Raw genomic sequence first — 25,000 nt, forward strand, 5'->3', positions numbered from 1 at the left:
CCGCGCCGAGTAGCGCTGTGAGTGTGTGATAGTGAGGACAAGACTCGTCCTGAGCGTAATGGTGAGGCAACGTGAACATTATGCACGTAAAAAGGTAAACATGATGAGCTTCCGCGTATCAATGAATAAAAAAGGTGCGGAAGTGAAGAAACATGTATCGTTTTTGCATTCAACTCCACTGAGCCTCGTGTTTTCTCTTATTCTTGAGTCGAAAAATGTGAAGGGAATTAAGATTGCTAAGAAAACGCAGAACACACTGAAAAAGAGCGCAGAATGTTCCTTGATTTCTGACCATGATTGTACGACAGGTGACAAATTACAGGATACGAAATTAAGAGGAAAAATCATTAATCAGATTAGAGACGGAGAAAGAAAGAAACATAACAAATTTACCGAACGTTCTCTATATTAAGTAAAGTCGGGCACTTGAATTAAATTAAGCAACACTTATGTTACGTTGTCATCAGTGAAATGTTTACGTTCCACATGCTGGCCACTGTGCACAACTGCCCTTTGCGACCTCCGACAGGGATACCACTCACTGTGCCCTCCTTACACTGACCTGAACCAAAGAAATGTTATATGTGAAGTAGCAGGATAAAAATAGTAATGATGATGATGAGGATGATGATGATGATGATGATGATGATGATAAAATGATAACAACGACAATAATAATAATAATAATAATAATAATAATAATAATAATAATAATAATAATAATAATAATAATAATAATAATAATAATAATAATATCAGCAACATCAGCAGCATATACACTACACTACATCATCATTTTAGCTACCATGTAATTACTTGTATTAATACTGCAATAGCACATTATTGCTAGCTACTATAACTACTACTACTACTACTACTACTACTACTAAAGTTTTTACAAAGTGCCGCTGTCGTTTCATTTCCTATCATTATTATTTTTACAACTGCTATTAGTACGTCTGCTCTTGCTTTCACCACTACCATGAACCATTACCACTGATAACACCCCTTTGTATCTAGCACATAAAAACGCCACCTGTGCTTGAGAAGAGTTGAGTCCCGTAACAATACCATTTCCACTCGCCCACGTTCCATTACAATAATATTCACATTTGCCTTCTACCCATAAAAAAAATGAAAAATAAAAAAAACTCAACTCCTCCGCGAGATACAAATATTGCTGAATACTAAATGGTTTCCGATTCGCTGTTCCTGTTGTTTTCAAGTCGCCTGCAGAAAACACAAACAGTCTCCCCATGTGGTGTGCCTGAAGGAGGGTACTTGGGAAGGCCACTTAGTTTGCCTTCATCTTAGTATTACGGACCGCATTCTGAAACACTTCACCTCGACTACTTTCATCAAGCTCTACTACACGTTACAGGGACTTTTAAGGGTGTTCATATGGTTCTAGTGAAAGATTAACATTTCTACATTATTAACACGAGAAACGCTACTAAGAATCTGGCTAAATATCTTTGTGGCCTTTGTAAAATAGCCGTGGCAAGAAAGCAAAGTGTATCTGAATCGGGCGTATGTATCAGAATGTGGAAAGCGGTGGGGAGCAACGGCCCTCCGCGATGTGCATACTCCTCTCATGAAATCACTGCGAAAACGTTGAAATTGTGCGATGATTGAAAGGAAAATACATGCAACAAGTAAATTACGTAACCGGAATGAAATATTTGCGAATGTATGAAAATATAATTTCAATTTCGATATATAATGCATTTATTCTCATTTGCTTCTTTACAGTGCTAACTAATTATACTTTGGTTGTTTCATATTACGAATTATTCTATCTCCCTCATTTAGAAGGCCGGAATTTCGGTGCTCAATCCCTTTTTTTACCCTTTCATGTGCAACACCTCATGACTGGTGAAGCGCTCATCCTGCAAAAATTATTAGACGTATTATTACTATCATCATCATCATTACTATGTATCATAAAAATTTTGCTTCTGAATATTACATTAGTTCTCTACAACGAGTGGGGTTGTCTATAATGTCTGTGGAGGAGCAGGACGGCAGAGTTACTGATTGTCACCTCTTCCCCCGATGCTTAAAATACAATGATCACACCAACCTGCCTCCATGCCACACGTGGGGAGAGGGAACACACTAATGCACGCAATACCTAATGAGAAAATTAAACTAAGGAAAACAGGACAAAAAGGCATGTTGCTAATCTGACTTACACGCCAGGAGTATCTTTCCGAACACCCGAACCTCTCCTTGGCCAGGTGAGCAGGCAGGTGGTTCATTTAACACCTGGATAGAGCTACGCCTTCCCCCCACCCCAGGCCTCGTTTACACCTGGTCGCTCATCACACAGGTAATCTCATTCTCCAGATACTCATCCTCCCGTGGCCCCTCCGGTAAATGGCGGCGTGCCCTCATTAATCGGGGGACCCTCGGCCATAAAGCGGCGCCAAGTGGTAATGAGGGATACTTACTGAGCAGTCAGGTGACCCAATAATCTTGTGGGCGGCTGCTCGTGCTCCCGAGACACTTTTACGAGGCCCCGCCGATTTACGAGGTTGAAACTCACTTCATGTTCGTAAATTCAGTAACAGAACGCCCTCTGGTGTGTATTGCACCTGCCTTGATTATGAGCTCTGCCCGGAACTGTTCTCTTCACTCACGTGCGTTTCCTGCGTGATCACTTCCAAGTGTAGGCGAGTTTTGTGCTGCCCCGTAACATATGTAGGGCTTCAATATCTGGTTGAACTGGATGCCATTTTGCACGGAGGGAGTATATTGCCTCCTTACTCTCTCTCTCTCTCTCTCTCTCTCTCTCTCTCTCTCTCTCTCTCTCTCTCTCTCTCTCTCTCTCTCTCTCTCTCTCTCTCTCTCTCTCTCAGCATTACTAGGGCGTTCGTTTGTCGTGGCTGAGGTGGGACAGACTGTCGTATCATTTTCTCTAATTCACTGTTATGGGTTACGCGTGGGGCGGTCGTGCCTTCCCAGATCGATCTCCGGACGACATGCGGGTGCGGAGGGCGGTGGGTCTCCAGTGAACAACGAGGCTGAGTAATGGAGCAACCGGGGACTCAGGGGCTCGGGGACTCAGGGGCTCGGGGACTCAGGGGCCGCTTCTCACTCTCACTGTGATGTCAACTGTACTTCAACTGTACTTCCTGGCGAGGTTCAAGATTTCTGTCCTTATATTAGTAGTGTTGAACATTTCTTGGGTACGTTTTGCTGGGTTTTTAGAACTTCCCTTGTACTTTGTTTTTTATGGTGTAGACAATTATGTACAGCACTTTGTTTTTTTTATTAATGATTTATGTTATACCTAAAATTGACTCTGCTTGCTCTCTCTCTCTCTCCTCTCTCTCTCTCTCTCTCTCTCTCTCTCTCTCTCTCTCTCTCTCTCTCTCTCTCTCTCTCTCTCTCTCTCTCTAAGGAATACCCTCCCACTTCAACATATTTGTACCTTTCTTCTGTAGTGATTTACACCTAATATATCATAGCACCTTGCTTTTACTGTCACCTGTTCTTTTATTGCAACATCTAGGGCACCCACCCACACACACACACACACACACACACACACACACACACACACACACACACACACACACACACACACACACACACACACGTATACAAAGCTGATATCACGTCACGTACTTGAAGGTCTCACAAGGCAGCCATTCAGTACCAAAACATCCTATCAGATCTCACGTCATGATTTCCGACAACAAAACGTGCGCCTTCCACACGACGCAAACATTCTTTCCTGATAACTTTTCTTTTCCCCACAAACCAAACGCAGAAACCTATTTATTCAACTTTTTTTTTCTATCGAAGAGAATTTGTACATGCATTTTATAGCAGATTTCCTTTTTAGTGATAACTTTTTTTTTTTAATACACAAAGCGATGTACACAGCTGCTTATCCCGTTTTCTTCCTTATATACGATTACTTACAGATGTATAACGTAGCAGATGGCGTCGTTGATGGCTCTCAGTGACACCAATACAGAAGTTTATTTATTTATTTATTTTTTTTTTTTTTCCCTTGAGTCTTCCTTGTGCCTAGAAGGGGAGTAAATCAAGGCATGTAATATTTTAAGTCTCCATTTATCACGGGATTCACTTGCCGTTTCGCTCCATCCCGGACATCCTTCTCTCGTAAAGCAAATACCGGCATGTTATTTGGGCGAGTCTTTCGGTCTGGAAGCAAAGTTTATGTATTCAAATGATATTGGATTTTGTATAACGCATGACCTATATCTTTCTTTATCTTCTCCTTGTCTACTCTTTCTCCTCCTCTACTTATTCTTCCCCTCTCCCTGTTATTCCAATTCCTCCTCCACCATCATCTCTTCAAATTCCCCTTCCAGATATCTTTGACCTTCCATCAATCCCTATCTTTATCTACCTCCTTCCATTATCGTTTCCACTTGCCTCCTCCTCTATCCTGTCTATCATCATTACCTTGTTCTTCTAATTTGCCTTTCTTTACTACCTTGCTCCTACATTCCTCAATACACTGTCCCTGTCTACTTCCGTCTCTCTCCACCCAGACGCATCTCGCTTCACTGTCTGTCTACTCACTCCCGTTTCTCTCCACCCAGACGCGCCTCGGCTCACTGTCTCCCTCGGTCGCACTTTGGAGGCAGACAACATCAAAGAAGGGGACGATCTTTACTTTGAGTGCTCAGCCATCGCCAAACCGCCTCCTCATAAGGTTACCTGGAGCCATAACGTGAGTACCTGTTTGTGTGTTTACCTGAGTGTGGGAGGGAGTAGTGCCGGAACATGTGGGTACTTAGGTGTGTTTGTCTGGATATCTGAGTTCGTGAGCGTGTGTGGGAAGAAGGAAGGACAGTATCAGAGTAAATATGACTTTGTGTGGGTGGCTGAGAGTAAGAGAATGAGTGTGTGTTTGTGTTTACCTACGTTTAATGTGTCGTGAGGTTTACCTGACTCAAAAAATCACATTTCCAGATACGAACTAACACACATCTTTGAAGTGAACACAGTGAAGCGCCATTCCATCAAACTTTACTTCATTTATTCTACTTATCTTTTAATTTTTTTTTATTTTAGCGAGGTAGGGGTTGTATTCTGTTACGGGGGATCATACACCTGAGCCTATTACCTGCATATGATGTTCCCGGAAAGAAATAACTAATGCTTAAATGGTAATCTGCTTAATGCAAAATAAAGTGAAAACATTTTTTTTTTTTTTTTGTGGGGGGGTGAGGATGGGAGAAGGAGAAAGGGGAGGAAGAGGGGAAAGAGGTTATTATTGCTGCCAGCGGGGATATAATGATTAAAGCCACATATTCACGCACACATGCACACAAGCACATAAATACTCAAACACATGCACATAATCACATCCATACAGCTTCGGGTACATCCACCTTCCCTTCCACCCTCAATGCTCTCCACTCATAAGTAGATAGATGGGCAGATAGATAGATACACAGATATAGATAGATGGATAAATGGATAGATAGTGATAGATAGATTGGTTGGTAAGAACGGAAGTAGTCTATAATAAACATACAAACATACATACATACATACATACGTGAGGTACTAAGTAGTGGGTACTATATATACATACACACATACAAATTAACAAAATACATATACACAATAAAATATCACATATAGTCAAACAAATACTCCCTTAAATACGTACAGACATAAGTAGAACAAGAAAATATTGCTAATAATAATAATAATAATAATAATAATAATAATAATAATAATAATAATGAAAAAAAAAGTATGCTGCGTCTAAAAGCAAACTCTGAACCACGAACATATGCACCAATGAAGAACACACGCAGCAGTAAACGCAGCACATAATAAATCAACCACGTCGTTCTTATGAGGAGTGGATCCATTTTCTACAAACACCTGGACAAATAAAACTGATGAAGAAGTGATGCGTAAATTCCCGACGCAACACGTGTAGTCAAGTAAGTTGAGAGCATGACGAGTGTTTAATTATTCATCCTGGAGTCACCCACGCGGCCAAGTCACCACTTTAGTATGTATATTTGGTGACAGTCTTCGCGACGGCCACTTACCTATACCCTCCTCCACTTACTCGCAACGGAGCTGAAAATTGCTACTCACAGTGAAATGGTAATGAGGTTTTGCGCTTAATTCTCTCTCGTGTCTGTCTGTCTGTCAGTCCCTCTAGAAGAAGTGACATGTATTAAACTTTCAGCTCCTCAAGTGGGTAAATATCGACGTATATGCACTCTCTCTCTCTCTCTCTCTCTCTCTCTCTCTCTCTCTCTCTCTCTCTCTCTCTCTCTCTCTCTCTCTCTCCTCTCTCTCTCTCTCATCCACACCTACACACACACACACACACACACACACACACACACACACACACACACACACACATCAATATCTTTTACTTATGCGTGTGTCCGTCGCTTTGTCGTGCATGAAGAATGGCGGCCACACGTTCAATAAACATCATTAAGTCACAGGGCGATAATCAGTCCAGACACGAGGCTTCATTAATTATTGCACAGGTGAGATAAAAGACGACGCCTCGCTGGGGAATCGAGTGTGACGCGTCGATGTCGTCACCGCCGCCATCGCCACATGACATGACAGTGCTGCTCTTGGTAATAATGATAATTTTGATTTTTTTTTTTTTTCAATTTTTTAGTTTAGTTTAGTGACTTTTTTTTTTATTTGTATACCGACTATTTTTAATCTCATTTTTATTATTATTAACGAGTATTTCTTATCTAATTCTTCTTCTTCAGTTTCACTATCGACCCATTCAATAACGTCTCGTACAAAGGTAACAGCTGAGCACAAACCAAGCATAAGAACACGAGGAAAACTGTAAAAACCACACAAAACAAAAAAGACCCAATAAAAAGTAACAATCCAAGAACATAAGTAAATCAATATAAACAAACATGAAACTACAAAACTATAAAACTAATGCAAAAAAAGAAATCAAAGCTAAAATAAGGAAAAAAAAAAAAAAAAAAAAAAAAAATACTAAAATAAACGATTAAACACAAACACACAGACGCACACAAGACACAAGAACAAGCAAGCACGCAGAAGGCACTCACTAATACACATCACACACTTTCCCTACCACTGTTTCCGGTTCGTATTGCCGGGGATTGTGTGTCATAAGCATCACATCTCAAGTTCCCACTATTCCAGGTACTGCTGCGCGCCTTACTCCACGTGATTGTGACCCAGTAGAGTAAGCCTCCTCCTTTGTGGTAATGGTGGTGGTGATGAGACGTGATAGGAGGAGGAGGAGGAGGAGGAGGAGGAGGAGGAGGAGGAGGAGGAGGAGGAGGAGGAGGAGGAGGAGGAGGAGGAGGAGGAGGAGGAAATATAATAAAAGTATAACACACTCCACAAATCCCTGAGCCGCGCCGCCGTGTCCTTGCCGTGCCTGGCAGGAGTGATGGCATGGTGGCGGCGTGCTTCTGCTCTCCCCATGCGTGCCGCCGCCTGCCACGCCCACCCCGCCGCCGCCGCCTCGTGAGCCGCGGTGAATCTGGCACTCCGCCCTTCACAGTGTGGCGCTGCGGGACATTCAACATTTACAACCTGCCGCTGTCACGCTCCTCTGCATGTTTTTCTTTCTGATAATATTAATAATCGCCGCCTGTGTTGTTATTAATATTGTTACTATTTTTTTTTACTATCGTCATCATTATTATTACTATCTTGATTAATTCCATTGTGAAACTATTCTCTCTCTCTCTCTCTCTCTCTCTCTCTCTCCTCTCTCTCTCTCTCGTCATATCAACAATATTATCATTATTATTACTGTTATTTTTATTACCCATTACTATTACCATCACATTTTATCATTACTATTATCGTTACCATTATTATCATTTCCGGGAGGATTCTTGCCATTCATGCAGCTACCCTCCCTTTCCTTCTCCCTCTCCCTCTAAGCGTCTCTCCGCCAGTCAGGCAGCTCACAACCTCTCCTCACCTAATGACAAGGCCGCGGCGAGGACTATGCATCCCCCGTCGTCTGAATCTATTGCTACGTTATGAAAGGCTGGGGTATGGAATGGCAGCGCGGCCTTAATTTACTAAGCATACCAGCTCTAATATTATCTAGCCTCTAATCTTATCTAATTACTTCTAATCTTACGTTTTTTTTTTTTTTTTTCAGTGTTTATGGTTTGTATTCAGAGGTTCGTTTTTATAATAGTGTGTAATGTCTTGGTGTCTTGTTTTTATCGTTTTTTTTTTCAATTTTCTGTCTGTCGCCTCATGTCAGTGGTAATCTCGGTTTAATGGAATAATTAAGTGAATTACCTGGAGAATAATCAATTACATCCGCTCTGCTTCTATGGAAATTCAAACCAAATACATTTCACTAAAGAAGATACGTTCATGGAAATTTCACCATTTAATTCTCCATTATAATAATTTTTTCCTACTTAACTTAACTTATGCTGATATTAAGTACCCTGGCCTAACATGACCTAACCTAACCTGACCTAACGAAACCTGACCTAATGTACACTGACCTAACGTAACCTAACCTAACGTGATCTGAGCTAACGTGACCTATCCTACCCTACCCTACCCTACCCAACTCTACTCTAACCTAACCTAACCCAACCTAATCTAATCTAACCTAATCTAACCTAACCTGACCTGACCTGACCTGACCATAACCTAATCTATCGTAAGGAGAAAAAATCTAAGGAAATTCTGTGGTTCGATTGCTAAAGTAGAAAGTTTACCTGGGAGAAATTAAAGAGTACCGTTCAGCTCAGTTTACGAAAGCAATAATGTTTTATACGCCAATAAATTCTACACTACTATCCTAATGAGAGAAAATTGGTTCCTGCTATTAAGTTTTAAAATGTACTAAAACAGTATTTTCTCCTACTATCAGAGAGAGAGAGAGAGAGAGAGAGAGAGAGAGGCAGAGAGAGAGGAGAGAGAGAGGAGAGAGAGAGAGAGAGAGGAGAGGAGAGAGAGAGAGAGGAGAGAGGGAGAGAGAGAGAGAGAGGAGAGAGGCGTGGGACATAAATTGCGCGAATGCAGGGAGCGTGGTGCTAACAAGAAGCCTTCAAATTAGTGCTGCGCTTGTGTGTGTGTGTGTGTGTGTGTGTGTGTGTGTGTGTGTGTGGTGTGTGTGTGTGTGTGTGTGTGTGTGTGTGTGTGGTGTGTGTTGTGTGTGTGTGTGTGTGTGTGTGTGTGTTGTGTGTGTGTGTGTGTGTGTGTGTGTGTGTGCGTGTGCTGATTGGCGTGTAAAACAGAAGTGCGGCCCGTCTCTCTGGCTCACACGGCCCCGTTATGCATCCTCCTCATGCACGCACTCACGCACACATGAATGCCTCACATCACATCGATGTAGAAAAAAAATCCTCCCCTGTTACGGTTCACCTTTATTTCTGGCGCAGGTGACCACACAGGTAACGCATTCCACGGGCATTGTGCATTCTCGCTTGTTATATTTTCTCTTAATATAAGGCACAAGAACACAAAGGGAAGACACAAGGACCAACAGCAACAGGACGATTGAGACTCACGAGGCTGTTAGTGATAAATTATGTGTCATCTTAAATAAACATAAAAGGTAGCGTCAATATATCTTTTTTTTTTTTTTGAGACACAGAAGAGAGTCAGTATATTTCTTTAGACATAAGATAGTGTCCAGTATTTATTTATTTTTTTTTTACATATACAAGGCGAGTGTCAATATTTTTTCCCCATTACAAGAATGAACGTGATTAATTTTCTTCAATCAATTACTGGTGGTGTCTGTTAATTCCATGCCTCTCTGCACCAGACTTTCTAGTACTTTATTTTCACTCCTTCTGGTAAAAGGGTTTACTGTTATCTTCAACCTTTCCTCTCTTTCACTGATAAGATCTAAAAACTCTGCCTACTGTCTTTTATTTTTTTCCGCTTTTTGACAAGATCTATCTCAAGAGGAGCATCAAGATACATCCTGGAATAAGCTGTCCTCCGATTAGAAAGTCTTTTTTTTTTTTTCCTAGTTTACATTTTTGTGAGCAGCAACAGAGAGAGCCTTCTATTTTCGTGCCCTTGGTCGGCGCCCCTCACTCGTAAAGAAGCACGAACTTCTCGGCATATTCCCTAGTGACTCATAACACAAGGCTCCGGATTATGCTTTACCTTACCTGCCCACTAACAATACAGGGCACAAGAAGCAATTTTCAACATTTTCTCCGTGCACGGCCAAAAAAAAAAAAAAAAAAAAAAAAAAAAAGAAAGGAAAAAAAAATCACATCCTTCCATCAATTCAGAATCACTTCTTAAACTTCCCTCGTAATTGGAAGAGTGAGGCACCACAATCCGCGCTTTCTTCAGCCAATCAAGGTGGACAATATGGTCCTGCGTCTTTGTGAGAGCATTGGGAGGGAAAAAGGGAGAGGGGGACAGGGAGGGATATGCAGCGGGAACAGAAGCGTGAGGACTGTCCCAAGGGGCACTATTGTCCTCTGCTAATGGGACGTCCTTCATGACTGAGACGGGGAAGGATGACTTTTGTCCCTCCCAGACAGCCAGCACGCCAGACACACCCCATGAGGAAAATGGTGGGGAATCTAACGAGTGTATTTTCAGCACAGGAATATGTACGTGAATGTTGCGATTTTGATCAGATGGATACCTTGCTTTCATGGAGCGTAAAGAATGAGAGGAAGACTTGTAATGGCTGTGTGAGTGTGTGTGTGTGTGTGTATGTGTGTGTGTGTGTGTGTGTGTGTGTGTGTGTGTGTGTGTGTGTGTGTGTGTGTGTGTGTGTGTGTGTGTGTGTGTGTGTGTGTGTGTGTGTGTGTGTGTGTGTGTGTGTGTGTGTGTGTGTGTGTGTGTGTGTGTTGGACGAGTATACATTGAAAGATTACGATGGAACAATGCACACCTGTCTTTCCTGTCTGATTGGCAGACGAATGAACAGGTAAGTGAAGAGACGCTGGGAAATGTGCAGAATTCTTGTGTGTGTGTGTGTGTGTGTGTGTGTGTGTGTGTGTGTGTGTGTGTGTGTGTGTGTGTGTGTGTGTGTGTGTGTGTGTGTGTGTGTGTGTGTGTTGTGTGTGTGTGTGTGTGTGTGTGTGTGTGTGTGTGTGTGTGTGTGTGTGTGTTTGATGCGAGGGTGAGCGCAGTGATAACAAGGTGGGGGCGACTCAATGATACCTGTGATGCCTGTGTCCTCTACAGTGGTCTGCGTGGAGAGGAAATGAGAAGGGTGCATGTAATGATGGTCAGGTTAGATAACGGGGTCTCTCTCTCTCTCTCTCCTCTCTCTCTCTCTCTCTCTCTCTCTCTCTCTCTCTCTCTCTCTCTCTCTCTCTCTTCTCTCTCTCTCTCTCTCTCTCTCAAATGTTTTTCTTCACTAATATTGTGCTTCGGTGGCAGATCTATATTAGTTTCCAATCCAACGCCCTTTTTCGTCCCTCTCACACTCACAAAAAACTGCTGCATTTTCGCTCCTCGCCGGTGAGGGAGAGATATCGAATCAGTGCCAAGTTTCGGATCTTTAATGCAAACGTGAACGCTATTTTGCATGAGAATTTACAAGTTTCTTTCCAATAGCGTATGATGTATTCGTCTCCTTCTTTGCATATATTTACATTCGCCCACTCGTGTCCTCCACCTCGGCAAGACTCACTCCCATGCACTCCACTCCCACTCCCACTCCACCACCACCACCACCACCACCACCACCTCCTCCTCCTCCTCCTCCTCTCGATCACTCCGCATCATTACCTCTTACGTGGTGTCGTTTAGCAACTTTTTCCGTTCTTGCGAAGTTGATATTTTTTCCAGTTTTCTCAGCAGCAGCAGCTTTCCCTAAACTACCCTCCTTAAAAAACCCTAAATAATGCATGGCGCCACTTCCCAGAGTACTTTCCACCTCTTTAACGCCTCCACTTCTTCCTCCGGGACGCGAGGGGTACTTCAATGAGTTCTTCTCTTCCCTCCAGAGACATGACTTTTCCCCCTCACGTTTCCTCCCTTACCTAATCGCCCTCTCCTCCGCATACCAATAAGACACCCACGTCTCTTCTTCATACCTACCTCCCCTCCTTCACCTCCTCCTCCAACTCACTCCCTTCCCTATCTTTTCTCCGCGCGTCTCATCCTTTTTTTCACCAAGGATGTTTTGAAAAATATTCCCTTCTCCCTCCCTCCTCTTTTTCCTCTTCTACAAATGGTTTACTGTGTTCCTCCCCTGACCCTCCACAGTACTCGTGCTCACCTCTCCACACTCCAGCAGTTCTCATCTAACCTACACCATAAAACACCCTAAAAAACCGCTTCCTTTATCCATGAAAAGCTCTTGCTCTGCCCACCCTCTCCTTTGTCCAAGAATTTCAACATTTTTATCTACACAATTAAAGTTCACCCAAATAACATCTTTCTTCAGGTTTCTCTCCCCACGAAAACTTGTCCTAGCTCCCCATATCCCTGTGTTCCCTCATACTGTATCATTCCCGTCAACACCGATGCTGAAAACATTATTTAGCCACCCACAACACAGATCTACTCCACACAATACAATCCACTAAAAGCACCACACTCCACTCATGAAATTTTGCTGGCCTGTCTATCTAATCCACATATAAGACCCAATAAAAACACCATTTTGTCCTGGAAAAACTCGGTATTCTGACTACCTAAAGCTCTCAACCTATATGTCAATTAAAACCACAAAACATTTCCCTGTTACAAAGATCGCTACCCTAAACATTTAACCAACCTGCATTCTCTGTCTGTGCCTGCCGTTACCCATCACCACTAAAATACAACCTTCTCTACACACAGACCCTGTACACATAACCTACTTTCTCTTCCCTGTGCACACCGCCACCACTAAAACACAGCCTTCTCTACTACAAAACCTCACTGCCCTACCCACCTAATTCCCGTGGCCCCCTTCCCCGCCAGCCGCGACTCCTGGCACCCCCACCACTAATATTATTCTACTGGAAACACCGCTTCGCCTGTACGTCGCGGCCCACAATTTAATAAAGCGAGGGAATGCCTGCCACGCCGGCCCTGGCCCAGCAGACCGCGTCCCACCATACAAACGCTCTGTACATCCTATCAATATACAACACAGCTATTTATTTTTTTTTTTTTTTGTGGGGGTTGTTTTTTTAATATGCTTTTTTTTTTTAGCTCGTATTTGTTTATTGTTGTTGTTCTAAATTTGATCCAGTACACACCAATACACTTCTGGTTTCCTGGTGAAGTTTAAGGTAAAATTGTATTGCAGTGGATTGATGGAAATAGTCAGTGCGCGGAGGCTTTCCTGACTCGTACGAATATTTTAGCGAAGGATTTTTTTTCTTTTCTTTTTTCGTATACGTAGCGCTAAGTGGCCACGTCAGGAACCACTGCTTGTTAACGCGCCTCTCATGGTTCGTGTTGGTTATTATCTATGTTGTTACTTGTTCCTCTTCGTATCGCTTGTTAGCCTCGTCCACTCCTTGACTCTGCTGTTCCTTACAATGCTTCCTTTTTTCTCTATTTCATTCATCATCCCAATATCAGGTCAGTTTTGTTAGTGTTCCCATGATGATGCAGACAGGGCATGACATGAACCGATCGAGACACAAAGAGAAACTGAAGAAAAGACAAAATACATCGATAAAAGGGGATGAAAAGTGATATAACTAGGGCATAAAACATGAAAAAAAAAAATGAAAATTGGATCAAATAATTAGACAAAGTTCATCCAAAACACAAGAAGGGACAAGATAAGAATATAAAACACCACCAAAAAGGAATAACGAAAAGAAATACCAAAAAAAAAAAAGGGGGAGGGGGGAAGAACAAGACAAAACACGAGACAAGGAATCAGAATCACGAAGACAGAAGACAAGAAAAAAAAGTCAAAAAGAAAAAAAAAACACTAAGACACACAAACGAAGAAAAGGCAAGATACAACACACAAGAGAAGTGAAAGAAATCCAGAGAAAAAACAAAACACGTAAATAATACAAACGAAGAAAACACAAAACAAAACAAGAGAGAAGAAAAGTCCACACACACACACACACACACACACACACACACACACACACACACACACACACACACACACACACACACACACACACACACACACACACACGAAGGAAAGAACAAGACACAACCTGGCAAAATTCTCCAAATCTAAGACCCGTCACCATATACAAAGGAGAAGAGGAGCCAAGGACACGCACCCTGCCACCTCCTACATGCCCCCCTTTAATACTAGGGCCGTTTCTCAGCCTTGATTCACCGCCTCTGTCCTCCCTTCCCTTCCTCCCGTCCCCTCAACATCTTCCTCTCCTCTCCTCTTCCTTGTTCCTCCCTGTGTCTCTCTCCTTTCCCATCAACGTTTAGGTCCCTCCCCTCTGCCCCTTCCTCTCTCTATTCAGTACCCATCCCTTCCTCCCCCCCACCTCCTTCTCTACTAAGTCGCCACAAGAGGGTACCGTCTCAGGAGATGTCTCAATAGTGTTCCCCTCACGTACCCCTGGGATGAGAGAGAGAGAGAGAGAGAGAGAGAGAGAGAGAGAGAGAGAGAGAGAGAGAGAGAGAGAGAGAGAGAGAGAGAGAGAGAGAGAGGAGAGAGAGGGAGAGAAGAGAGGAGAGAGAGAGGAGAGAGAGAGAGAGAGAGAGAGAGAGAGAGAGAGAGAGAGAGAGAGAATCTACAGACATAGCGAGTTTCTGAAATGCAATGAATGTTCGCTACTGAAAATATCACTGACGGGCTGCATAATTTAAGTGGCGTACAAGATTAATGGCATTTAACGTTCTAGCATTTATCTTTAACCAGAAACAAACCAGCGAGCGATGGATGGATGCACGCGTCAGGGAACCAAACGGCAGCCAGACACGAAGGGAAGAAAGTATCATAAAACGAGTCAAATTGAACACCTATCAATCAAAATGAACGTAAAATAAAAAAGAAAAAAGAAAGAAAGGCAAGCAAAAAAAGACGTGACCTTACATTCCTAATTCAAACTTGTATCAAATGCTACACACGTTTTGTTTAAAAGCTACCAAGCTCTAACTGCAACTTTTAGGAGCAGTACATTAATCACCAGAAAAGGAGGAGGAGGAGGAGGAGGAGGAGGAGGAGGAGGAGGAGGAGGAGGAGGAGGAGGAATACATAGGAAGAACAGATACCAAAAAGGGGAAGACGAGGGGGAAGAAGAAGAGAGTATAAGGTGATAAAGGACGAAGAAAAGAGAAATGGAGAAAAAGCAAGTGGAGGAGGAGGAGGAGGAGGAGAGAGGAGGAGGAGGAGGAGGAGGAGGAGGAGGAGGAGGAGGAGGAGGAGGAGGAGGAGGAGGAGGAGGAGGAGGAAGGGGCGTAGGATTACCATTGTAAACTGAGATAATGACTGAACCGAAGAGAATAAGTCCGGATTGTAAGGAGTAATCCGGAAGAGAAAGGGGACTTAACCGGGGCTTGGCGGCAACACAGGGCTATACTTGGCCCTCTTGTGGGAAGGTAGTTAACGGGGAGAAAAATCACCTGCAATTTGAGGAGCTTGTGCCGGGGTCTCTAGCAGCGAACTAGAGAAGTTATCCCTTAATGAATAGGAAAAAACAGACAAATGTTAGAGGTCACAATTGAATGACCTTCATCTTTCTTTTTTTACGTAAGAGTGGCAACAAAGAGAGCGAGGAAAAAGGCCCACTGAGGAGCCGATCCCAAAAGAGATGTCAAACGATTATCCAGAATTGGAGGATAAGTGCCTTGCAACCTCCCTCTTCATAGGAAGGAGGAAATACAGAAGCAGGCAGTGAGTTCCGGAGTTTACTAGAAAAAAGGAATGAATGATGGAGAAAACTGTTTATAACTCGCCAGTGTTTACTTAGTACAGTTACTCACAAATTTACCGGATAAACGCATGGAAAGCCACTCCGTTAAATTGGAGTATATTTACCATGGATAATATATACAACTATTACATACATACACACATACACACATTACATAAACACACATGCACATTTTATAAGAGCTGTTCTCACTGAAAAGCTGAATGAAAATCTTGAGTTCCCAAAGTGGTAGTGGCATTTCTGAAGATCTGAATGCGATGACTCTCAAATCGATTTTCGTAACTCAATACGTTCAACCCGTTAAGGACAATGAAACTCAACCCTTTAAATCCGTAAGTTGCTGCGTGTCTTTTCTGCGTTGCCTGTACATAGAAAACCTTTCCATATTTTCTTCCTGTCTACACCTGAACGAGTGGCATAATGTCGAGGGTATTGTTCACGCATTCTTCATAGTTTGCGTTGGGAACTATTGTTCAGGCTTAGTTTTCGTTGCATGTCTCCAGGCGTCGTGTGTGCATACCACGTTATGATCTGTACTGTTGTTCCCTTGTATTCCTCCTGTATTACTCCCTTTTCATTTTCATATTCTTTATTTTATTTGACGCATTAATGATTTTTTTTTTATTTCCGTTTATGTGTGTGTGTGTGTGTGTGTGTGTGTGTGTGTGTGTGTGTGTGTGTGTGTGTGTGTGTGTGTGTGTGTGTGTGTGTGTGTGTGTGTGTGTGTGTGTGTGTGTGTGTGTGTGTGTGTGTGTGTGTGTGTGTGTGCATTTTTTTTCTTTAATATTTATCGTTATTTCACTCCTCCGTTGTATTGTTTTCCTAGTATTCCTTTTGTATTTGGTTTAAAAATTTCTCTGTATTATTTGTTATTCATATTTCTTTTTCTCCTGTTTTCACATTCCATTACATTTTCTTTTTTTATATACCTTTGTATTTTTCATAACATATTCCTTTACGTTTGTCATTTTCGATATTCCTTTGTATTTCTTTTGTTTTATATGATTATGTTATATATATATATATATATATATATATATATATATATATATATATATATATATATATATATATATATATATATATATATATATATATATATATATATATATATATATATATATATATATATATATATATATATATAACTTTTTTATTTCTTTTCTTCATATTTCTCCTTTTTTGTTTTTGTCTGTTTCATTTTTATATTCCTTTACTTTTTTTTTTACGTTTCCAGATATTATTCCTTATATTTTTGCATTCATTTTTTTTACTATATTATGTAATACAACATTTCTTACTTGTACTGAAATTGAATTTTTTTATATTGTACCCATGTATTATTTCTCGAAGGATTAAAATTAAGAGATACGATGAAGGTTACAACTCAAATATAACAAATACAGAGGAATGATTGTATTCACCGTTTCATGAGATACTTATTATAGCGTACAATTCTTCGTCATATAAAGGCCACACACACACACACACACACACACACACACACACACACACACACACACACACACACACACACACACACACACACACACACACACACACAGATTTAAGCATCTCTCTCTTTCCTAACAAAATAGCACAACACAACACAAACATATTGAAGTTCCTCTCGCTCTCTTTCGTAACCTTTCATAACACACGGTGACAAATCACACACACACATGTATAAACCCATTCAAGCGTGTCTCACTCAATCCTTCCTAATCTAAAATAACATCACACACACAAACTCAAGCGCTAGTCTCCTTTTCACAACCTAACATAAGATAACGCACAAAAACACGAAATACATGCATTAGATCCCTTCTCTCAACCTTCTAAATTAGCATAGAATAATATAACATATATATACTCAAGCGCCTCTTTCTCTTTCATAATCCTTTCATAACATTTACCCGCTCTTATTCTCTGACTCTAAATAACACATTTGACATTTCTTTTGAGACTAGCACCTCAGTTGGCCTTTGTTCTCTTGACCTTTTTGTTGTCCTTGGCCGGTGCCCCTCAAACATAAAAGAAATAAAAAAAACATTCAAGCACCTCTTGTCTTCCCAACATAACACAACACTCAACCTTTCTCCTCTCCACCACAGGGCAAGCAGCAGGAGTCCACGGCAGGTATATTTAAACACCTATCTCTCCGTAACCTTTCATAACAACACATTCATGCACCTCCCACCTTCCCAACAACACAACAGACACTCAAACTTTCTCTTCTCTCCGCCACAGGGCAACCAGCTGGAGTCCACGGCCGGCATCCTGGTATCCAACATGACTCTGGTGTTGCAAAAAGTGGCGAGATCAAACGCAGGCACCTACACCTGTCATGCCACCAACAGCGAGGGCTCCGCCGCCTCCCCGCCACTCAAACTGGACGTGAAGTGTGAGTCTACCTGTCTGTGTGTGTGTGTGTGTGTGTGTGTGTGTGTGTGTGTGTGTGTGTGTGTGTGTGTGTGTGTGTGTGTGTGTGTGTGTGTGTGTGTGTGTGTGTGTGTGTGTGTTTACTTTCCCCTTTCCATGATTACAAAATCTCTCTCTCTCTCTCTCTCTCTCTCTCTCTCTCTCTCTCTCTCTCTCTCTCTCTCTCTCTCTCTCTCTCTCTCTCTCTCTGTAAACACAAGTAATAGTGCAATATTCAATAATGGAGTACTGAACACTGTACTAATATGTAATGCATAAATTTGTTAATCCCTTAATTTTAGAGGCTTAAAAAGGACTGATATTTTCGGGCTCATATTAGAAAAGCATGAAAACAATTGCTCTCTCTCTCTCTCTCTCTCTCTCTCTCTCTCTCTCTCTCTCTCTCTCTCTCTCTCTCTCTCTCTCTCTCTCTCTCTCTCTCTCTCTCTCTCTCCGTGAATTTAGGTAACAAATGACCACTTTACTTTCCAATCTTGATATATTTGTTAGAGCGACAAAATGTTATTATTTCAATCATTTTAATATCGTGTTTAGATGAACCATGAAAAATACAGCCTTTCTATATGTATTTTTTTGTCCACACTAAACTGCACAATTCTAGACAGGAAATAATTAAGCACTCCACCTATGAACAGCAAATCAATACAGGTAAATGTTTATCAGTTTTATGTCAATTGGAGTTGAAGGGACGTTGAATGTAAATTGATATAGGTCGACCATTTATTTATTTATCTACATATTTACCTATTTTTGCAGGACGGCATTAGGAGGTAACAAAGTTTATAATACAAATCTACGTAGGATGATTTTTTTTTTTCATTTATTTCTTATTTTCTTTTGGTAATGGAAATTAACAGGGCCTATAATACAACTATAATGACTCCATGCTTATTGATACGAGATTAGCATAAAATTATTAACATTATTTCATTGATGTGTTGCATTCGCGTCCTAAACAGTGTAGTATTTATCTCATTCCCTCTGCCACTCGACCCACTTTCTTTTTCCCTATCATCTAATTGTCTCGCTCATTACAACTGCATCTTTTTTTTTTTTTTATGTTTCTTTCGCCTTTGATTTCGTCTCTCACTTTCATTACCGTTCCTTCCTTTCTGCTCTTCTCATCATGTTCCTTCCCTTCCTTTCTGCTATTCGTTCTTTTGTCATTACCCCTCTCTCATCACCGTCCTTCCCTTCCTCCTAATTACCCTCGTTTCCTACTCCATCCTTCTGACTCATCATCATCATTCACTCCCTCCCTCATTTACGATTATTTCCCTTTCCATCACCACCATCATCATCACCGCGACCACCATCAGCATCATCAACCTTCCTAAGAATGTTCCCACCATCACTACAATCACCACCACAATCTTAGTCTTTTCTTCACTCTAGTCTTACCTTCCTTACAATCCTACCCTTAAAGTTTTATCCTTATAGTCTTATCTTACTTATCCATCTTTCCACACCAGTATCGTAAAAGTATAATAATTTTCTGTATCTCTAATCCATTATTTATTTATTTATTTTTTCGTTCTTATGCACCACCACCACCACAATCCACTCCTCATCGATCACTACTCGTATACCACCAGTGTCTTATCCAAACCACTCCACAATCTCCACCACACTAACACCAGTATTATATCCAACTTATACTAACCAACACCACTGCCGCACTGCATCTTATCCACATCACTTCACAATTTTCACCAGGTTTCCATTTCCACTACAAAAAAAAAACATACACTAACAGCAGTATTATGTCCATGTTACCCGCCACCACCACCACCACCACCATCACCACCATCTCTTGAAATGGAGAGGTAAGGTGGAACACATCGAGGCTCAATGGCAGTATAGAGGCAGGAAAAACAGGTGTTGCGTGACAAGCGAGAGAGTCGAGACAGGTGAAACAGGTGGTGTTCAACTTTATGGAGAAATGTGAGGCTCGTCCCGCCGTGACCTTTTTTTTTTTTTTGTTCTTTACTCTCACCTCAGTGCCCTCCAATACTCTCCTTTGCACACCTCCTCTCACACCCTCTGCCCTGCCTTGTCCCCTCCGCTCACCTGCCTCCTCTTACCATTCTCACCACTACTGTCCTTTTCTTCACCTCTCACCTCTCACCATTCCCGTCACTCCGACCGACTACCATGACCACCAACCACACCAGCAATACCAACCACGCTCACGCCTCTCTTTCTCTCCTCCTTCGCCGCCACAGACGCCCCAGTTTGCGCTACCAACAAGCCTTCCCAGCACAGTGTGGCGAAGCATGAGAACGCGAGAATCACCTGCAACGTGCTGGCCAACCCTCCTGTTGTGCACTTCAGCTGGGCTTTCAACAACACGGCAGAGGCTGTCAACGTGCCCGAAGACAGGTGAGTCAAGGAAGAAAGAATGCAGGAGAGGCGAGGGAGGGAAGGAGGCGAGGATAAAAAAATCGTGCTGAAGGAATAGGATGTAGGGAGCGAGGGAAATGGAAGGACGGGAGGAAAAAGAAGGGAAAGAAAGGAAAAAGGTAGATTGTGCAGGATGTAAGAGGGGGAAAAAATGGATGGAAGAGGAAGGTAAGTAAGGAGGGGAAAAAATAAGAAGAAGATACATAAGGGAGTGGACTTTTTAAGAAGGAGAGGAAAATAAATGGAGGGGAGAAAACAGGGAAGCATGGGAGGAGAAAAGTAAAAATTAGAGAAAAAAGTACATGAAGAGGTAGAAAAGTAGATTGTTATTGAAAGTGAAAAAAGGGAGAAAAGGAAAGGAGGGAAGAATGGAAGAACAGAAGGAAAGCAAAGAAGGAGAAGGGATAGATAACGAAGTAGATTTTGCTAGTGATGTCTGAATGGAAGAGGAAGAGAGGGAATCACCATCTATTAAGGGAAGGGAAGGGAAGGGAAGGGAAGGGAAGGGAGAGGAGGGAGACCGATGAGATAATTAACCTATTTCTTAATAATGACGTTACCCCCTTTTTTTTGAGAGGGGGGTGAGGGAGGAGGATACAAAAAGAAGATATACACGAAGGAAACTTAAGTGAAAGAAGAATGAAAGAAGATCAAATAAAAAATAGTAAAGAAATATGAAAGAAACACTCAAGAGCACTAAACATTACACCAAGAGAATAAGGGAAGAATGAATAAAGGGAAAAAGAAATATAAAAGGAGCGAGAGGAAAGTTATACAGTATTATTATTATTATTATTATTATTATTATTATTATTATCATCATCATCATCATCATCGCCTTACCAGGAAAATGTCATGAAGAATGGATGAAAGAAGAGGAAAGAAGATAGTGAAGGAGGGAAGGAAAGAATGACAAAAATCACAGGAAGAGGAAATAAAATGGTGACAGACAGAAAGACAGACGGATATAGAAGAGAGTGAGTGAGAAAAGACGTCACATTTTGGAAGGAAAGAAAAAAATGTCCAAAAAGAAAATAAAGATGAGAGAAGAGAGGAGAGGAACAGGTCAAGAAACCACGAGCAAAGAAATGGAAGAAGATTAAGCCATGATGAATGAGACGAGAAGTGGAAGCAAGCATGCAAGTAAAGGAAGTAAGGGAATAAGAAAGAAAAAGACGAGAGGAAGCAAAATGGAAAAAAAGAGAGAGAGGAAGGGAGATGTCAAAGTTATGAAAAAAATGAGAAGACAAGGAAAGGAAGAGAAAAGAACGACACGAGGAAGGAGGAAATATTTAGACAAGAAGCGAAGGAAGGAAAAAGGAAAGAAGAAAGAAAGTCACAAAAGAAATAAAGAAACTACATTAAATATTACGAGAAATTAACATAAAAAAATAAAAGACGAGAGAATAAAGAAAAACTGAATAATGGGAAGAGAAATATCAACAAAGGAGAATGGGGAGCAAGGGAGACAGATAATGACATCCAAAAAGAGCATAATTGAATAACTGAAGGTATGGAGAAGCGGGCGAGTGGTAAATAGGGGTAACTGGTGCACGGACAGACAGGCTGGAAAATTAAAAGATAAATCGTTGGTTTAGATGGACACTGTGACAGACGGACAATTATATTATGTGCTCGATTTTGCAACGCACACACACACACACACACACACACACACACACACACACAGTAGTAGTAGTAGTAGTAGTAGTAGTAGTAGTAGTAGTAGTAGTAGTAGTAGTAGTAGTAGTAGTAGTAGTAGTAGTAGTATTAGTAGTAGTAGTAGTAGTAGTAGTAGTAGTAGTAGTAGTAGTAGTATAATAGTAAATAATATCCACTTGCACAAATGAAAGCAATCAATAAATAAATAAAAAATGGCGGACACCAACTTTTACACACACACACACACACACACACACACACACACACACACACACACACAAAACACATCCAGCCCCAGAGAGAGAGAGAGAGAGAGAGAGAGAGAGAGAGAGAGAGAGAGAGAGAGAGAGAGAGAGAGAGAGAGAGAGAGAGAGAGAGAGAGAGAGAGAGAGAGAGAGAGAGAGAGAGAGAGATCGCACACTCGATTTGGATACTAATAAAATATAAATACAATCGACAATTCACCAACACTTACAAACAGAGATCAATCCAATAATTGAGCTGCAAATGGAGCGTGCTCGCCTCCCGCGCTTCGACGAACAACTAAAAACTAAACGAACCTTAAAGATCCAATCAGAGCGGCACTTGAACACCTCAATGGATAGGTAACTCAGTGAAAACATCCATAATGGAGCACACAGGTGAGCAGAAACACGAGAGAAGGCAGCGGAGGACAAGAAAATAAGTAAAAAATAGGAGTAAGAAAAAAAAAGGGGAAAATTGAACTAAAACACTGAGAGAAGAGATAAAGAGAATAAAAAGATAATTAAAAAAATAAGGGGATAGACACGAACACACGAAAATGGGAGAAAGGAAGAGAAGAATGGAAAAGAAGGAATAGAAAGGGGAATAGGACACTGGGAGGAGAGAAACGAAGGAGTAGAGGGAAAATGAAAAAAAAAATTATTGAGTATTATACGAACGAGAATAAAAAAAAGTAGAATATAAGGAATTTTGAATAAGACAAAAACAATGAAGAGAGAGAAAGAAAGATAAGAAAGTAAGAAAAGCGAAAAGGAAAGACATGTGAAGTGAGGAAGAAATCACAGGTACGAAAGTGAGGATAAAAAGAGAGAGAGAATAATGAAACGAAAGGGGAAAGGAAGTAGGGCAATGGCAGGAAGGGGGATAAGGGAGCAGGAAGAGGGGAAGGGAAGAACAGGTAAAGTGCGAGAAATTATTACAGGCACATACAGGAAGGACACGAAGATGGAGTAAGGAGAGGAGAGAAGAGAATGGAAGGGAGAGGGAGTGAGACTAAGGCAATTGGAGGAGAAAGGTAAGAGGGTGCGAAGATGTAAAAGAAAGGAAACGTGAGCTAAGGGCAAGGTATTACAGGCATTACAGGTATATGTGTGTGTAATTACGTACATCAAAACACACCTGCTCGTTGGAACCTCAATGTGCAGCGACAGATTAACGCGGGGCACACCTATTCATCAGGGCGGAAGGGGAGCGGAGGCAAAAATATATAATTACTCCATACATCTATTAATTACTGAATGCAAATGAATGGTAACCTCACTTGAAGGGGGAGAGTCAGCTGCCCGCACACCCTTCACCGTTTTAACCCTTTAAGCATCCTGCCCTTTGAGCCACACCCTCCCGTGGCTTGTGTGGCGGTGTGGTGCATGTCAGGCCTCCGTCATGCACCACAATGCTCTCACCACGCGATCGATGCCCCGACGTGAAGGGGAAAAGGTTTGTGTGTGGCGGTGACGTGGCGCGACTCAGCACACACCGGGGCACCTCTTCCATCACCGCCACGCCCGCCACCACCCCCGCCGCCATTATCTCTATGTCGATAGGTCGATGAAAGGAGAACATTACAGTGACTCCACGTCATAATCAATGAGACAACAAAAAGTAGTGTTGGGAATAAAAGCATAATCACATTGACACGGTGGCGAGCAAACAGTCGGGGCCATTAGGAGAATTTGTCTAGGCAGCAGCACAGGTACGATGGGTCACAGCCAGGTAGGACAGGTATATATTAGGCTTGGCGTACGATACACTGCAATACCTCCATCCTGACAATCTTCCCTGTGCGATAACCTTATCTCCTTTATTACCAGGCCTAAAAATATCTCCCATGTCCCTTGTCGTCCGTCCCCCCACCCCCGTTCATCGCACATTCCTGCTCTAATTCCATTCCAGCGAACGACACTCACCTTCCCTTCCTTTCTAAGAACGTCTCCCTTAACTTGACCTGATTCCATCCCCCCTGACCTCCCTGACACAAATACTCTATCATGCGCCGCCCCAACCCTTCCTTTACCTTTCCCGTGGCCGCGGCTGCAACAGGACCCCGCGAATCTTGTTCACATGACACAGGGACGACCTGCACATTCTTGCTGACCTCTAACCAGTCCATCAGCCAAGCCTTTGTGTTCCTCATACCACGGGTCCAGGCCAATGTATCATTACACACACACACACACACACACACACACACACACACACACACACACACACACACACACACACACACACACACACACACACACACACACACACACACACACTTCTCCGTAAATTTCACTCAGTAAGTTATACCTACCCAAGAACATTTCTTCATATTATAAATTTATGATGAATTCCTTTCAACTACACTAGCATAGTTTAACGTAACCGAACTCAACCTAACCTTTACCCCACCTCACCTCGCCTCACCTAACCTA

The 25,000-nt window shown here is 41.9% G+C and overlaps 1 protein-coding gene across 1 annotated transcript in view; it reads left to right on the top strand.

The window, feature by feature from the left end:
- The window catches only part of LOC135093585 (uncharacterized), a 136,799-nt gene that overhangs the window by 77,536 nt on the left and 34,263 nt on the right, over positions 1-25,000 (top strand). The window contains exons 11-13 of the mRNA XM_063992977.1: positions 4,584-4,714; positions 18,063-18,216; positions 20,480-20,636. Of these exons, the coding sequence (XP_063849047.1) occupies positions 4,584-4,714; positions 18,063-18,216; positions 20,480-20,636 (442 nt within the window). The remainder of the gene's footprint in view (positions 1-4,583; positions 4,715-18,062; positions 18,217-20,479; positions 20,637-25,000) is intronic.

This window comes from Scylla paramamosain, chromosome 43 (assembly GCF_035594125.1).
Source record: "Scylla paramamosain isolate STU-SP2022 chromosome 43, ASM3559412v1, whole genome shotgun sequence".
In the NCBI taxonomy this organism is placed as follows: Eukaryota; Metazoa; Arthropoda; class Malacostraca; order Decapoda; family Portunidae; genus Scylla; species Scylla paramamosain.